Here is a 16,230-nt window from a genome sequence, read left to right as displayed (position 1 = left end):
CGGCCATGCATGACGATTTGCAGGACAGACTCATGCTACACACAGTGTCCTTTGAGAGACGTATCACATGAATTATGAAGGAGATTGTATGACGGCTATTGTGAAGAACATGGCAACAACACAAAAGGACGGGACTGCCGAAACAGAGCCAAGCCAGCGTAGGCGCATGCGGCTTTCGTTGCTATGTATAACCTTACCAGTGCCTTGCCCAACACCGTGATTTAACAGAACGCGGCAGCACATACTCGCGTCTGTCCATTCAAACTTTCGTCTTCTTGATTTGCCAGCATTTTCTCAGGAATCATTCAGGTAAGTCGTGAAAATTTCGTTTATATAAGGAAACGATTGAAAGAGTAGATCATTGAAGGACTTGCAGGTCTTTTGATGGATATTTTTTGTGCTGACATAGGATAGTTTACAAAATAGCCGTCCATGGTGACGATATTGTTTGGATGATGCCCGATACGAAAGTCAGACATTTATATCGACATCCGTGAATAGTTTCATCAGGTTGGTAAGTCACTGAACCTGTGCTGCATTACTATGTGAACCAGTCAGAAATGACTTGAAGAAGGTGACAGATGGTCAATCTCTTGGTTGTGTAAAAAGAGTCTTTTTTATTCATTTATATCGACAATATTTAGTCAGGTGATGCGTCTGGGACCAACAACACAATTTCAATACATTCTCGATCGTGTTGGTTCAAATCTACCGATGTCATGAATATCCACTCGCCACGTATCGGTGTTGAATGAATATTGTCTCTGTTTGGGGCCCAAATATAGGCCAAATATCACGATATGATACATGTATTAAGTTTGGTGACACTTCGGAAACAATGCATGCAATTTTCATGTCAAAAATTGTGTAGTTTTTTTAAGACATCGTCAGCGTAGTGTTTACTGGCGTTTTTTGTCAAATATAATCTTGCTAAATATATTTCATCGCCTGAAACACGAAATATGTTGCTATGAGACAATTACTTATTTGCTAGGAAATGATCAGTATATGAATGGAATAAGTGGGGCAAAAATGAAAATCTATTGACATAATCTGATATTGCGTACAGCGAAACGAATAGCAGGTTGTTTTACATACGAACAAGGACATTATGTAGAATACAAAGAAGAGCCATAAAACTCCAAATGTGCCAGGATACCACATGCTATGGCTGGAAATACACCAGTCATTTCTACAGCACAACCAGAAAGTGCCTTTTTTAAAGTACTGTAAATGCAGAAATGTTCGCGGTGGTTTTATGTTCGCGGTTTTCGCGGCGACCGTTTCACCGCGAACTCAAAACCACTGCAAACATTTTTGTCGAACACTGTAGCAGCATGTAACTATAGCGCTGCCGCGAACATTCCATTTTCACCCCACCGCGAACATTCCATTTTCACCTCACGAAATAAAAACCACGCGAACTTAAATTCATTTACGGTATATGAAGCAGGCTTGAACTTGGAATCATTTGGGATTCTCAATCTGCGTTTTGATGCTTACTAATAATAACATGACAATGCATACATGTAATTGTAAATTACTCATTTGTTGGTACTTATCCAAGTGGGTAAAGAATGTACATTAAATGTCTTCATTCATTCATTCAGGTTTTCGTATTGTGTCATAGCATTTTGAACTAGACTTGTGCTTGAAACAGTGTTTTGTTCTTTAAATTGTTTTATTGCATTTCACAAAATGAACAACACATGATACAAACGTTTAGAAAATCAAAGTACAGGAAAATGAACATAAGCCACGGATCCAAAACAATAAGCAAAAGGTGGAAACAGAAATGGACTGCTTTGTAAATACAAGTAACATCCAAAATAATAGTAATAACAGCCTCATTGGCAGATAAATATAACAAAATCAGTATCGACCAAAGATAACAAAATATTGAAATTAAACAGAACTAATGTTGACAAATTGATATGAAAAGTCCATATCAACAGAATCATGAGAATATAAATCACAAAAAGAACTAATACTGACTGATCAGTGGCGAATACAAATGACAAAAAAAATATCAACCAAAGTTAACAGTTATTACATTTGATCAAAACTTCAACAAGTGTTGTTTTCATCTCTTTCAGAGTAACCTTACGCCATGACGAGCGCTGCTGCTACTAAACTGAGAGAGTTCAAAGATCACAGCTATGTCGAGGAATCAGGCAAAAAGTAAGAATTGGTGTAAAATTATATCACGTTTGGAAGCGTGACAAGACTATAACGAATAATCTCCAAGCAAATCTACGGGTGGCAACACACTCACTGACAAATCTAAAGGGCCAAAACAGTATCCAACTGGCCACCGGTGCAAGTTCGATACTGTTTTTGGCCCTTTGTATATGGTCTTTCCACCGATGGATCTGTTTGGATATTATAGAACGAACAGATAAATGTAACATTGTCTAAAGATATATTATAAACACATGGTGTGTATATATAACTTCAATTTACATTTCTAAAACGTAGAACAAACCAGTTAATGTATGGAGGGTTTCTTTTGTTGACACTCCCATCATCCTTAGCGGTCTGTAGATGACGTTTGTCACCCAGGCTTGTATTACCGACATCTTGTTTGCTAACTCATTATTAAGTTACCCGTGGGGGACAACAATTACACAGTGTGACAACGCTTAAGAGTCGTACCTTCACCAAAAGGTAAGAAAGCTACACTGTGCCGTTTGTGATCTTTCGATCAATGCGTAACGTTAGAATATGTCGATGAAGTTTAGAGTTAACAAGTGTGAATTTGTTTTTCAGATGTGCTTAGTGGTAAGTTATAAATGTTTCTGAAATAACAGGGAGAAACTCTGAACTATTTACATTTCGTCTAAGCTTGTAGAAAGTATAAGTGCAGTTCGAAGAGTGTTCAAACATGTTGGATTTGGATTTTATTGGAATTTCAACAGTGCAATACACGTGGGACACAGGCAGCTATTGCTGTTGTCGTGACCCACACACATAATGCAGTCGTTTTTTACACTTGGCTGGAGTGGGGAAAGTCGTGTAAAGTGCCTTTTTCCCATGGGCACAAGATCGGTGGCGTCAGGGGATTCGAACCCGGTACCCTTGGGTTCTGGGCCGAAAACCCTGCCGTTACGCCACACGACCCATTATAAAGAAAGTACAAGTGCAGCTCAAAGAGTGTTCAAACATTTTCGTCTTGTTTGACAGCGTTTACCGCAAAGGAAGAGACGTCAACGGCCTGTACCCTTCCCAGTTCGCCCGAGTCCACCCCGAGATCGTGGTGCCAGACGACAAGTAAGTGTCACCAAAACATATTCCAATCACTCTGCTAAGTATTCAACATGTCCCATAGCTTCTAGTATGTGTTCTTGCCGATAAATAGCTAGTTATACCAGTTGTTTCTTAATTGTGTAACGTTAGCAATGTATGTATCTGTGCCACGCACTATTTTCTTCCAATTCCAAACATATTAGATTCTCCTGCTTCGTCCGGTTGTGATAATCTTTTCCTAAACATATCTGTACCCCGAACATGAACAACATTGATTAACGTATACACTTCGTAATTTGGTGGGTTTCTACGAAAGGTGGGCAAACTGGAAATGTTTATTTTTTGTTGGAAGAAATGTGAACACCGATTGTGTACGTAAACATTCCGGCGTATTGTACCCAGGGCTTGGTTATTTGATCTGGGGCTCTGGGCGACGTCTATGTGAATGTACAAGCCTCTTGACGTTGTAGGCAAGGACAATGTGAATGGCTACTTGTAGCGATTTATAACAGTTTCATTGAAAAGTGCCAAGCAGCCGGCATTTTGTGGGAGCTCTAGAGCTAGACGTGCTTTACGTATGGACATAGACTAAAGAGATTTTGAGCATTTCACGCCCTTTCTTCGCCTAGCAAGGGGCGCGACTTTTGTTCGCGACGCCTACACAAATATTAGGACGTTCCAGTGTCCAAAATATTGTACATAGAGTGTTAGAATGTCGCGTCACCGTAACAAAATCGTCAGTTGATAGAAAATAATCAGTGCGTGACACGATGTTTGGATATATCTTCAACCTCTTGTGCGAGATATCTTCGTTCATATTTACTGTAAATATAACAGCTGACGTCCTTTGTTCAGCACCAGCACGCAATCACAGTCCTCGGCCCCACCCAGAAATAAGGCGCACAACTTAAATATTGGGGAATGATCGATCTAAAACTATAAAGGCTAGCGCTTTTATGAATGTCTACCAAAATAAAAATCATTGTGATCATTGATTTGTAGGCAACACCTAGTAATGTTAAGTGAGGTAGAATGATAAAGACATGGGCAATTGACCTGCGACCTGAGGTGTGCGGGCCAAATTGCTCTGCTGAATGTCAGATAATATATTCCGCTTCTTTATAGTTGAAATAAGAAGGAAATGTTTGCCATACATTTTGAGAAATAAGAAGGAAATGTTTATCTAACATTTTGACAATGTCTTCGAAGATTTTTTGCCGATCCATGGCATTCATGGCACCAGGAGCTCCACTCACTCAGCTCTGATCACAGTTCAACCTTGTTTTTCTCGCCACTTACCTACTGATTTTTAGATGGACGTCGATAGAAAAGTAATGACCACATTGATTTGAAATCTGGTGGATATTGCTAAAAAATGTCATACTACATAATTATGCCATCAAATTTGAGTTCTGCACCTTATTTCTGGGCGAGGCCGAGGACTTATTGATCACCCCTCGTATACCGTATCATATCCGGGGGCAAGGAAACAAGTATTCCCATCTCCTTGAGAACCAAACATAAAGATAAACCTTGTAAAAAACCGCTGTTCAACTATTGATAAACTGTTTTCCCTATGATATTTTCTCACTAATGTGACCGACCTTATCATGGTGAACTGATTCTACGTTGGCAATAGCTAATCTCCAAGCAGACCCAACGTTGCAAAGACAGTATCCAACTGGCAGGAGTTTTTATTGCAAAAAAAATGGATACGGTCTTCGCAACCTATAGATCTGCTTGGAGATTAAGCAATAGCATGATTGGCATGAGCTCAGCGGTCCGCCAGGGGGCGTTACACACTGAAGGCATGAAGCTGCTGAACAACTGCTGACATTCAAGCTTCTAAACCATTCTTCCATTCGTTCCAGTATATCTAACGGCACGGCCCTAGACCTGAGCTCCCTGCTACCAGACGCTACACTCATGGCGCAAGTCAAGGACACCAGAAAGCCGCCTGTGGCGATGGGGGTAAGGAAGCTTCTGTTCTTCTAAGTAATTAAGGTTAAGAATATCTAATCATCGCTTAAGGTAAGGTAAAGCGGTCGAACCTCAGACTGAGGACGAAGCATGACGCTTTTTCGTTAGCTAGTAGTGCAATGCGGCTTCGCTACGGCTCGCGTGTTTTTGAACAAACACACCGGGTCACCCTTACTCTTTTCGATAAGTGTGTTGGGTTCTTTTACGTGCTGAGGTTTGGCGGTCTAAAGCTCCCTCATACACGGGGCCGCCGGCTTTACGTCCCCATCCGATAGTATGATCTTTTCCAGTCGTGTCTAGGTACGGGCGCGAACTCAGGGCCACTGGCTACACGGAATCTGAAACAGATGTGATGAATGGCAGAGTGCGCAGACCTCTACACTACGCTTAGTTCCCATCAAATATTTTCAAGTACCCTAAGATGCATACTGCAGAGGAACAAGACATATATCATGGCATATATCATACTTAACTTCCAGGTCTGCTTTGTAACAAAAGCGCAAAGCAAGCGGTGAATGAGGACATTAACTTACTAATATTCCTGGTCAAGACGAGGCGTTCAACACACTAGAGAAAGAGAGAACTAGAAAGAAAGAAAGGGAGAGAGACAGAGGGAAAGAAAAAAAAGAAATCATTAAAATGCTTATCAAATGTGCTTGACGTCTGTCTGTTCGCTCATTTTATCTTTCCATTATTTCTAGCGATATGTAAACTTCGCATCAGTGACCATTCCCTACACATAGAATCTGGCAGGCATAACCGTAGCCCTCTGAATAATAGAACATGCGAATTCTGTGACCATTTATATGTTGAAAATGAAACCAACCCATCTTTTACTCCATTATTCCTTATATGAAGATGAGCGCCGATCGCTGTTTAAGACAATAGAATTAGACAAGAAATGTACAAAAATTTCAAAGCAGGACACTTTCATATACCTGATGTCATGTAAGGACGAACATATAATAGACAAAGTATGTAGTCATGTTTCCAAATGTTTCAAAAAGAGAGAAGAAACTAGTGTGGGTGATCAACATTAGTTTGGCAATAGTCCACAGTTTCTCTATTTTTAGTTTTCAATGTTAGAATGTAGCATTTTATCAATTCATGTTTTGCATTATACTTCTTATAGACCACGTGTGGTCATCTGTGCATTTAGCCCATCTGGGCAGGAATATGCAATAAAGACTATTATTATTGTTTCGTGTTATCTTGTCCCCGTGGCGCAAGCGGTAAGGCAACCCCGCTTCTTCGCCATCTGGATCAAATTCCGTGGATCCTAGGGCCCGCGTTCGATCCTCGGGGTCGACTCGAGCTCGGACATATTGTAAGGGATTGCATTCGTCATTTCGGATGGTGACGTAAAGCCGGCGGCCCCGTGTATGAGGGAGCTTCAGGCATTAGCATTAAGCGCCAAACCTCTGCACGTAAAAGAACCCAACACACTTATCGAGAAGAGTAGGGGTGACCCGGTGTGCTTGGCCCAAAACGTGAGCCGTAGCGAAGCCGCATTGCACTACCACTAGCAACTTGAAAAAGCATCATGCTTCACCTAAAATGAGGATGCCTTGAAACGAAAACGAATGTATGACGGGTCTGTTTGACTTTCAGGAGTCTCCTCCCGCGGCATACCGGGACCCGGACCCTCCCCGCCCCGCCAAGCCGCCGACTCTACACAAGGTCCAGCGGGACGTGTACGGCATGCCCGTGATGTGGGAGACCACCTACCACAACGCCTTCAACACAGAGAAACAACTGAGTAAGTACCACGGTAGAAAAGAACATTGCATACACTGGTTGAAAAATAGTAAGATTTAGCCAAATAAGCTAGTTCAGAGTTGTCACTACGCATGTGCAATGTCAAAGGTGAAGGCCCCGGCTTGAAAACAGTGCTCGTCTCGACATTGCCTTGATTTGCATAAGAACGCCCGCCGGGTTTTGTTCACGTCTCGGGGGCCTTCACCTTTGACACTGCACATGCGTAGTAGCAACTCCGAACTAGCATATAGGGAGAATAACTTGTCAGGGTAGTTTGGCCACCATAGCTAGCGTATCTGTTTTGATAATCCTTAGCGCGGAATCACTCTAATGGCCAATTACTAACACTATTTTTGTAGAATTATGCTTTCCATAACCCCTCAGGAAAGCTTGTCGTAGGCTAAGAAAAGACAAGTATCAGAGTTTTAAACCCAGGGTTGAAGTGTTAAAAATTCGTAGAATTGAACCAATGATATAACCCCCTTGGTGGAACTCATTATCACCAAGTAAAGTAGAGGCACCCTCGCCACAAAACATTGCACTGGAAGGAGAAATTAGATATTTTGTCTACTAATTGTTCCCGATTTCTTTCAGATCGCTTCTGAAACACCATGAACTAGTACTGCCAACAACTGATCAGCAACGACACCCAGCGGTTTAAGTATGGAAAGCATCTATAACGGAATGAGTCGGCAGCAAAAATCGAAAAACAGACGTTAACTTTTGTATCATATACATTGAAGAATTCTACTATGCTGGAAGATGGTTACTGTATGAAAAGAATATATAACGATATGTAATAAAGGAAATAAATGTATTGACTATTTCAACAATCAAATCAAGTTTCTTTTCAACGGAATGAAGTTCAAAATTTCGTACTGTATTAGGGTCAAATATCCTTTTAAAAATATAGAATGACGTATGCACAATAATATTTTACTTTATGTATTAAATTTTCTTTGATTACTCTCCTTCGCGAGAAATATATTTAGGCTGCACCAAGTAATTTTTATGGATGACGTCCTTTGGAGACCCTAAATCTAATGCGAGAGCGCGAAAAAAAAACAAGAAGGGCCGAAAAAAACAAGATGCCTAGATTTGAAAAATAGTCGACGACACATGTTAGGACGCAAATTGAATGAGAGGACACAGTGTAACAACTAACAATTCTTTGATCCATCATGAAAAAAGCAATAATTTGAATAAATCAGTTGAAGTTGAACAGCAGTTGTTGTCCTGTCCTGTTTCTTTCCATATCCCATTGATTTTGCAGGCCTGCAGAAATATGTTAAATAAAAAAGGAACTCTTTGGTCATAGTTACAGGAAGCACAATTTCTTGTTTTTTTTCTTGGAACAGACCAAAATCAATGCGCGCGCGGACGTCATCCATAAAAATTACTTGGTGTAGCCTTACACAAAACACTGACGTTGCCAGATAGATATTAAAACAATATCGCCATACATGTATATCATGAGGTTGTGTTTTTCTTACAAATAAACTGACAGCCAAGCAAGTAAACGCCTGTTCTTTGATTCTAAGTTTCTCCTTCTTTGATCTTTGCATGTCAACATCATACATGTCATCTACAAACGCTGTTATATCTTATCAATCCAAAATTCCCATCGTTGAAGAAATGACCTGGTTCACAAGAGTTTGCCGGCAGAAAAAAAGGGTCGACATTATCACTTCAAGATTCACAACGATGACAATTACATATTATTATCATCTGCAGTATTGCTAGTATCTAAAAAGACCTGGCGATTGTATCATATAATAATGATATTAATATTGATATTGATAATAATGGTTTATTGGTCAGAAATTACCCGTGCAATGGCAGCCAGTGCTGAATTTCTTCAGGGTTTACAATCACATAATACACAACAGATACATATTTACTCCACACTTGTACTTTGTGGAACTGTCGCAAGGGTCTAGGCGGCTGCCATTCGGTGCCGGCAGGTGACCTCGATACGACCTTCCCCAACCAAAGTCAGGTACCCATTCACACCTGGGTGGAGTGAGGAAAGTTGTGTAAAGTGCCGTTCCCAAGGGCACAACATCGGGGCACCCTACTTATCATATAACCGACTGTAATTCGGAGAAGGTAACAGTTTACGTCACCACATGCCTGCCCCCACAATGGCAATGGAATCGTCCCATGGCAACGTAGAGGCCTGCCCAAGGACGCAGGTGAATTACAGGTGAACAAAACAAGCCGCTTCAACTTTCACCGGACATCAACACTGCTGTCCAGCGCTGCAGAAGTTGCAACAGGTGTTCCTAGCAGGTCACAGATTTAAGACTCAGACTAACGATGGGTTGTGGTGGTTCGAAGCCGACCGCGACCGCGCCTACAGCTACGAGTACAACGAAACCGTCGGTGGACCTGTACTTGGCGGACATATCGCCGCCATGTCGTGCTGTTCTTATGTTCGCTAAAGAGACCGGCTTGGAGCTCAACCACAAGCCCGTAGATTTCACGAAGGGGGTATGTATGCTACTTTGTTTTTTAACTGTCTAATAGGTTGATACGCTAGGCCTACAAATACGCTAAGAGATATCTCTCTTAACTTTATAATAAACAAGCCGCTACGAGGCCCAAAATGTAATCATTCGGAGGTCTCATCAAGACCTATCCACATACCAAATATCAAGACAATCCATCCAGACCTTTTCTAGTTATTCTGCTTTTCTACATACTTATATACATACATACAAACGCTACCAAAAACATGATCTTCTTGGCGAAGATAACTAATAAGCAACATGTAGCATATGTCTGTAAATTCTAGCACCTTTCGAAGTAACACTAGGTATAAGAAATTCATACTTTTCAATACATCAGTACGTACGTTGCAATTCATTTTATCTAGTCTTTGTAGGAAAGAAATGTGTCTTATGTGTTTTACCCTTGGGTTACATGAAGATTGTTTAGATGGCTAATTTCCCGTCACTAAACGTGTTCTGTCTTGTCAATAGGAGACTAAGACTCCAGAGTTCCTGGCAATGAACCCCTGCCACTGTGTCCCCACTATCAAGGACGGGGACTTAACACTCTGGGAAAGGTAAGGCATTTAGATACAATTTTTTTATAAGAATATCTAAAACGTGTGTTTCACTATTAACATAAAAAACGTGTGCGTACCAATTCATCTTTATAGAATTGCAGTTCAAACTAAATATTCTTATGAGTATATATGTTTGTTTCATTAGCTGACCTGTATTTTCTCCACAATGAAATAAGTGAAAAAGTGTTAACTGGTTTGTAGGTTATGTAATCACATAAAAAAGTGTTTCGTCATGATGGTTTAGTTTAGTTATCATAGTGGGAAAAGGAGGGTGTATCTTGTGTCGGAAACTGACGCCTACGCCCCCAACTTCAGGTATTAACATCATCCGCATAACAAGAACTTTTCTTTAGCTCGGGAGACATATAAGTTAAAAGAATTCCATGCTATTATGAGCTAAACCGTAGTTTAAAGACATTTCGTTAATAGGCGCATGCATATCATAGCTTTTATAATCTTTACCTCAAGACTTCCGACGCCATTTTATATAGAGCGCCGTCACATACCGGTGTTGTCATTGAAGAGTTTACCACACATTGCGGTTCTTTTCTTGACAGTTTATTATGTGCCCCAAGATTGACACGTCTTATAATTTAGTTAGTAGACACTACGTATGATCCACTCTCTTCCGTGGTTTGCTTGAATTTAACCCTGTCCTACTCTAACTATATAATTTCTAAGCATATCTTCCTGGGTTCCAACTCAAATTCAAATAAGAATTAATCATCTAAAGATTGGCATCTGTAGAATAGCAATATAGAATGATTTTGTATTCATGTATACCTTTGTTTTACCTTACATTTGTATTTCGACATTGTTGTCAACATCATTAGCCTACGGGCATGAATTTGCAATAAACTATTATTTCTATTATAATCGTATTTGCTGTTTAAGACCTTTTGTTGATGTTATTCACGAGCTCGGTGCCTAGCCACGGGGTCGGTTCGGGTCAAAGTCGTGGAAGCAATCTTTGTCCATTAAACCAATAAAACCCGCTAAACTTTGGTCAGCGATTAATTTTGCTTTGTCATGTTGGCTTTCGCCGTGTCTTGAGAGGGGTATCATTGTTTGCCTAAGAAATGATCTTAGCAACAAGCTGTGTTTGCTTTGGAAACGTTTCTTGGGGTCTCTTTGAACGCCAGAGGGATCCATGGCACCCATGCCTGATGTGTGAATGTTCACTGGGGTGTACGTGGTGTTGTTGTAAAACTTGAGACGGTGTTATGGCGTCGGTTACTTGGAAACGCGGTTTAAAGTTCCAAGGTACAGATGTCTTGGAGTACTCCATTTCATCAAGGGGTAGGAGAAGGGTGTTTGTAAATCTTTTACCTTCTATGTGTCACAAAAATAACGATGAAACAGAATATAACACACTGTATATCTGATAAAAAGAAATTCCCTTCTCAGAAAATGCCAATATTCAAAAGTCTGATGTTCTGTTAGTAAGCAAGCAAGACTCTGAGAGGTAGTTGATTTGGAGATAGTGGTTTTTTTTAGGATAACAAACATAACATGTGGTTTCTCGATTACCAAATTGATCGGATTGGTATAATTACACCACACGCACCACGTATGCTTACAAAATGACTCAGCAGAAAATGTTTGGTGCTCGATTACATGGTAATTATCAAAGTGTAGCTAGTATGCACGCTGTGCGATTTCCAATATTTCACATCCACTCTAATCCATTGCTTACAAATAAAATCTTTCATTTGCATTGAAAATATCATAGACATCTCATGTGATTTGAAGATATAGTTGGAAGTCTGTGCTAAATCTGTTCCTTTGCTTACACCGCGTTAGTTTTGATACTACTTTGTCGCATCAACAAAGGACAACAAAAGACACTTCAAAGATTTAAAGGCAACCAAAGCAATATTGGGGCCAAAGAAGAGAAATAAACAAAAATATTGAAATCTTTATCGTAGTGACATTTACTAATATTGTTTAGCACATTTACATAAGAACTTCATATTTTTAGGATTTTTAAACCACGCAAAATCGTACCGTACGATGATCCCCTTAGTTTCGTGAGGCTACAAAAGCTCCGGCGTCGATTTTCAGTGAGTTCTCACATCACAACAACGTCGTATTTTTGCATCATGGACGTTGCTATACATTGCGATAGTGTTGTTTGAAATAAGTATGTTTAGAAATGACTGAATAAATTGACTTTCAAAATCCGATTTTTCGGACCCTAATATTGCTCGGGTTTCCTTTAAACTGTGTGTATTTCGTCTCTTCAGTGTCGCCATCATGGTCTATTTGAACGACAAGTACGCAAAGGACCCTTCAAAGCTCTACCCGACAGATCCTCAGAAGCGAGCTAGAGTCAACCTTGTGTTCGGATTCCAAAGACAGTTCGGCTCGAACATCGGCGACTACATAGTAAGTGTCGTCCCTTACAGGTGTCAATCAATCAGTGTTCATGTATGTCACAGTTTGATTCACTGCAAACGTCATTTTAATGTCTAGCTGAGACGAGCAAGACACACACGCGCGCACACACACACACACACACACGCACACACACACACTGACACAAATGAACACGTAGTACACACGTGTGCACACATGAAAATGCACACACTCATACACACACAAACGAACCGTAACACTCACAAAGACACAAGCATTCAATAGTGATAAATAGTAACAGTCATGTCACGTCTATAAACTGATTTTCAGAACATGCGTAAGACATTCAACTCCTCATCATATAGTTGTATAGCCTAGAACCTCCCTGTACTTTGTACTAGATTAATATGAGTAGCCAGTGCCAGTAGTATTTTGCCGTACATTGTACCTGTTAACGTTGATTATTGTGCAATAAACTTTGACTTTACTATCTATATTAGTAATCATTAATCATTGATGATGTATCATTCAATGGTGAGGATGATGATGATGATGATGATGACGACGACGACGATGATGATGATGATGATGATGACTACGTATGCAGACTTCATATACCAAACACAGATGCTCCTCCTTGAGCCCGTATTTCCTTTGTTACACGAACTATTGGGGGGGGGGTGTCCCTGTGGTGTAGTGGTCTGCGCCTCAGTCACTTATCACATCTGGTTCAAATTACGTGGAACCAGAAGGCCCGTATTCGTGCCGGGGTAGGACACCTCTGGACAAGAGGCACATTGAGCCATGCCAAAGACTTCATAAAAATGGTACATATTTCTGAAACAGTATGTAAAATACAACAGTGGACTAGCCCCCTGCTGCAGTGATTGCACCACAGTGTGGCCCAGGGCTATGAAACGGGGATGGGCACCGCCCTATACACCTTATGGTGTGGGAGGATTTTAACTGACTAACACGAACTATAACACACATTTTCTCACCTGTCACAGGTACCACAGATTCTTCAGGGGAAAGATGCAGACCCGGAGATAGAGGAGAAGGTCAAGACTGCCCTGGACCTATTTAACAAAATCTTGGAGGGGAAGTCTTACGTAGCGGGGGACTGTCTTACACTGGCAGGTACGGTACAACATCTTAAGTTACATTTTACATAATAACTTCATTGCACAATTATCGTATATAAGGTGCACCATATGGTAATGTCTATTACTTAACAACAACGAAAGTAAACTACTCAAAAAGAGACTTTATAGTATGGTATGATGTCACATATCTGTACAGTTTGCACAAGAATTTCAAACACGTGTAGCTTTCTTCCTTATTTGTTGCCCTGTATTTACAAGGCAATTGCAAGGATCGCCACATGTCAGTGTATGGCCAAATCCTTTTGTTCGTTAAGATAGATTCTATTATATGGAAGACAACAGACTTGTACACCTTGTTGGTATGTCTGCGCTCCTCGCGTGAACAAATTACAGGTTTGCGTAGCAAAACCTTTGTTGCATCCGTTGGCATGTGTGGTGGCCGCCATCTTGAATTGTGACGTCACAGGGTCGCCATACCATTTTATTGGGAGGGGTTTTTTTTTTAGGGTCGCTAGCGTTCTCTCTATTTTTAACAAATCGGCACGCAACTATCACACATTCAACTTAAATAAAAAGAAAAATCCAATAGTTCGATAGTGATAGATTTTGAGTATGGAAGATTTCTTAAAACGTTACATTCTTGTAGTTCAAAAACTCTTGACACTTTCTTCCGCAGATTTCAGCATGATGGTCTCCCTGACCATGTTAGACTTCAAGGATTACGACTACAAAAGCAACTACCCTTGCGTCAAGGCCTGGAACGACCGCATGAGGGCGCTGCCGTACTTTGAGGAGACCAACAAGGGATGGTACGAGATGTTGAAGTCATTGCCGTCGTAAAGATAGAAATACATTCCTGGGGCTGAGAATAAAGGAATTACGACTTTTATTGCACATTTCTGCAACACTTTGCTAAGTACAGGTCACAACAAAACAAAAGAACAAGTACAGTTCACGGATACAAAAATTCTACTTCTCCTCGCTATTCGGTTATAGTACATATAAAAGAGCAGACATGTTTTTCAATGGGAGGTTTGTCTATAAAGACAGTGTGTTCAACACACATTTTAGTTCCTTTTCAACCAAGATGTATTCAAAGCTACACCAATGTAAGAACAAGATAGTTATGTATAACTTAAAGGCACCCAGAGCATTTTATGCGGCTTGAAAACTGGAAATATTATAGTTGCCGTTATCTTTATGAAATTGACATTTAAGGCCACTGTTGACCACATTTGCGTGCGGATTTCTCATCAAAAGTGCTCGGCACAAAGATAAGCTACATGGTGATCTTTTAGTTTCACGCGCCTAGTGTAAATACAACTGTAGACCGATGCCGCATAGCCCCGCCCACCTCCGTCAAAACGTAGAAATGCAAGATTAAAACATAAAGATGCACATATTTGACGAACATGCAGTCACTCTCTACTTGGTCGAACCGCTAATTGTGATGGACAGTCGGGATCAGTCTATTAGGGCTTGGATTTTTTATCAGTTCTCACCACACAACGACATCGTATCTTTGCTCCTTTAATGTCGATATGTATTGTATAGTGTTATTGAAACTTGCTATGTGTACGAATGAATAGAAATTCAAGTCTCAAGCCTCATAAAATGCCCTGGATGCCTTTAAGTCATCGTTTCTTTTTTCTGGAAGCAATAACATTTTGACTACTAAGAAGTATGCAAAAAATTGTACAAAACAGCACTTTGCCTAAGACATGTATCAACTAATGTGAGTAGCACATTCCCATGAAAGCATCATGGTTATGTATGTCATTTATTGCTGCTGAAGATCTTCAAAATGTACATTTTCTAAACTTCAGTAATGTTATTATGTTTATTGTCCATAATGTGAATTATGGAAAATAGCCTATAAGAAGCAAAGTATTATACGAAAAAAATTATATTTCTCATTGAAAAATCATAGTTTGAGTTAAAATTGAAATACTGCCTTAGATTTTAGGATGAAATGTTGGTTCTAAATATGATTATGAGAATATCAATACACTTGCAGTGGAAAACTATTTTTGTACGATAATTTGTGTTTTCTGTATTTTTCTTTGTACAATTTACTAAGTGACAGCCTTCGCCTAAATAAAGAATGTTCTTCTGGTTACAACGTTTTAAATGTTTTACTGTTGTAAAGTCTAAAATACATCTTCAAATGACAACCCAATACCATTGTCTGTTTAATCGATTGATTGATTGATTGATTGATTGATTGATTGGCGGATTGATTGATTGATTTGTAAGTTGATATCTTGTAAGAAATATTGTAAGAAATTTTATCACCCGCACCTTCTCAAATCAAATTCATTATCACAAACACACAACCATATATACTGTAGTCTTGAAATATATGGAGATCGTCATACAACATTTTCAATTGAGAAATCTTATTACAGTCGTGGGTATATTGTTTCCATCCTAATTTCTCCACGTTTTCAGACGAAAAGAAAACTATTCTCCTCTTAAGATCCCAAAACCCACATATAACAGAAAAAGTGGGATCATTCGTCTTCCACTGTTTCGGAAAAAGAAGCCGAGCCCAATACGTTAGAACTTAGTGTCAGTAGCTAAGGCTAGAGAAGTCGTATGTTATATTGTTGTTGTTGTCCGTACGTCCACTCCGTGTTACATGTGCATGTACTTGCAATTAGCCCACGGGCAGGACTTTGCAATAAACTTTCAACATTGTACGACAGT

At 39.9% G+C, this 16,230-nt stretch overlaps 2 protein-coding genes across 2 annotated transcripts; both read left to right on the top strand.

Moving 5' to 3' along the window:
- The first annotated feature begins 197 nt into the window (after positions 1-197).
- On the top strand, positions 198-7,695 carry LOC136449013 (uncharacterized). The gene is made up of 6 exons (XM_066448771.1): positions 198-309; positions 2,097-2,181; positions 3,184-3,270; positions 5,118-5,217; positions 6,838-6,985; positions 7,579-7,695. Exons 2-6 carry the CDS (start codon positions 2,111-2,113, stop codon positions 7,587-7,589), a joined length of 417 nt encoding a protein of 138 aa, XP_066304868.1. The 5' UTR covers positions 198-309; positions 2,097-2,110; the 3' UTR covers positions 7,590-7,695.
- A 1,395-nt stretch (positions 7,696-9,090) lies between these two features.
- LOC136449058 (glutathione S-transferase 1-like) lies at positions 9,091-14,744 on the top strand. The gene is made up of 5 exons (XM_066448853.1): positions 9,091-9,477; positions 9,969-10,054; positions 12,304-12,445; positions 13,426-13,555; positions 14,198-14,744. Exons 1-5 carry the CDS (start codon positions 9,304-9,306, stop codon positions 14,359-14,361), a joined length of 696 nt encoding a protein of 231 aa, XP_066304950.1. The 5' UTR covers positions 9,091-9,303; the 3' UTR covers positions 14,362-14,744.
- The last annotated feature ends 1,486 nt before the right edge of the window (positions 14,745-16,230 follow it).

Source organism: Branchiostoma lanceolatum, chromosome 14, assembly GCF_035083965.1.
Source record: "Branchiostoma lanceolatum isolate klBraLanc5 chromosome 14, klBraLanc5.hap2, whole genome shotgun sequence".
NCBI lineage: Eukaryota > Metazoa > Chordata > Leptocardii > Amphioxiformes > Branchiostomatidae > Branchiostoma > Branchiostoma lanceolatum.
Note: the sequence above shows the minus strand (reverse complement) of the source record. Positions and strands in the feature narration are given on the sequence as shown.

What these genes read in the sequence shown, in the direction of transcription:
- LOC136449013 (XM_066448771.1), top strand. Translation starts at nt 2,111, where the DNA reads ATGACGAGCGCTGCTGCTACTAAACTGAGAGAGTTCAAAGATCACAGC. An exon ending in ATCGTGGTGCCAGACGACAA is followed by an intron (nt 3,271 to 5,117) that starts GTAAGTGTCACC and finishes CATTCGTTCCAG; the next exon opens with TATATCTAACGGCACGGCCC. An exon ending in AGCCGCCTGTGGCGATGGGG is followed by an intron (nt 5,218 to 6,837) that starts GTAAGGAAGCTT and finishes TTTGACTTTCAG; the next exon opens with GAGTCTCCTCCCGCGGCATA.
- LOC136449058 (XM_066448853.1), top strand. Translation starts at nt 9,304, where the DNA reads ATGGGTTGTGGTGGTTCGAAGCCGACCGCGACCGCGCCTACAGCTACG. An exon ending in CGAACATCGGCGACTACATA is followed by an intron (nt 12,446 to 13,425) that starts GTAAGTGTCGTC and finishes CACCTGTCACAG; the next exon opens with GTACCACAGATTCTTCAGGG. An exon ending in GGACTGTCTTACACTGGCAG is followed by an intron (nt 13,556 to 14,197) that starts GTACGGTACAAC and finishes TTTCTTCCGCAG; the next exon opens with ATTTCAGCATGATGGTCTCC.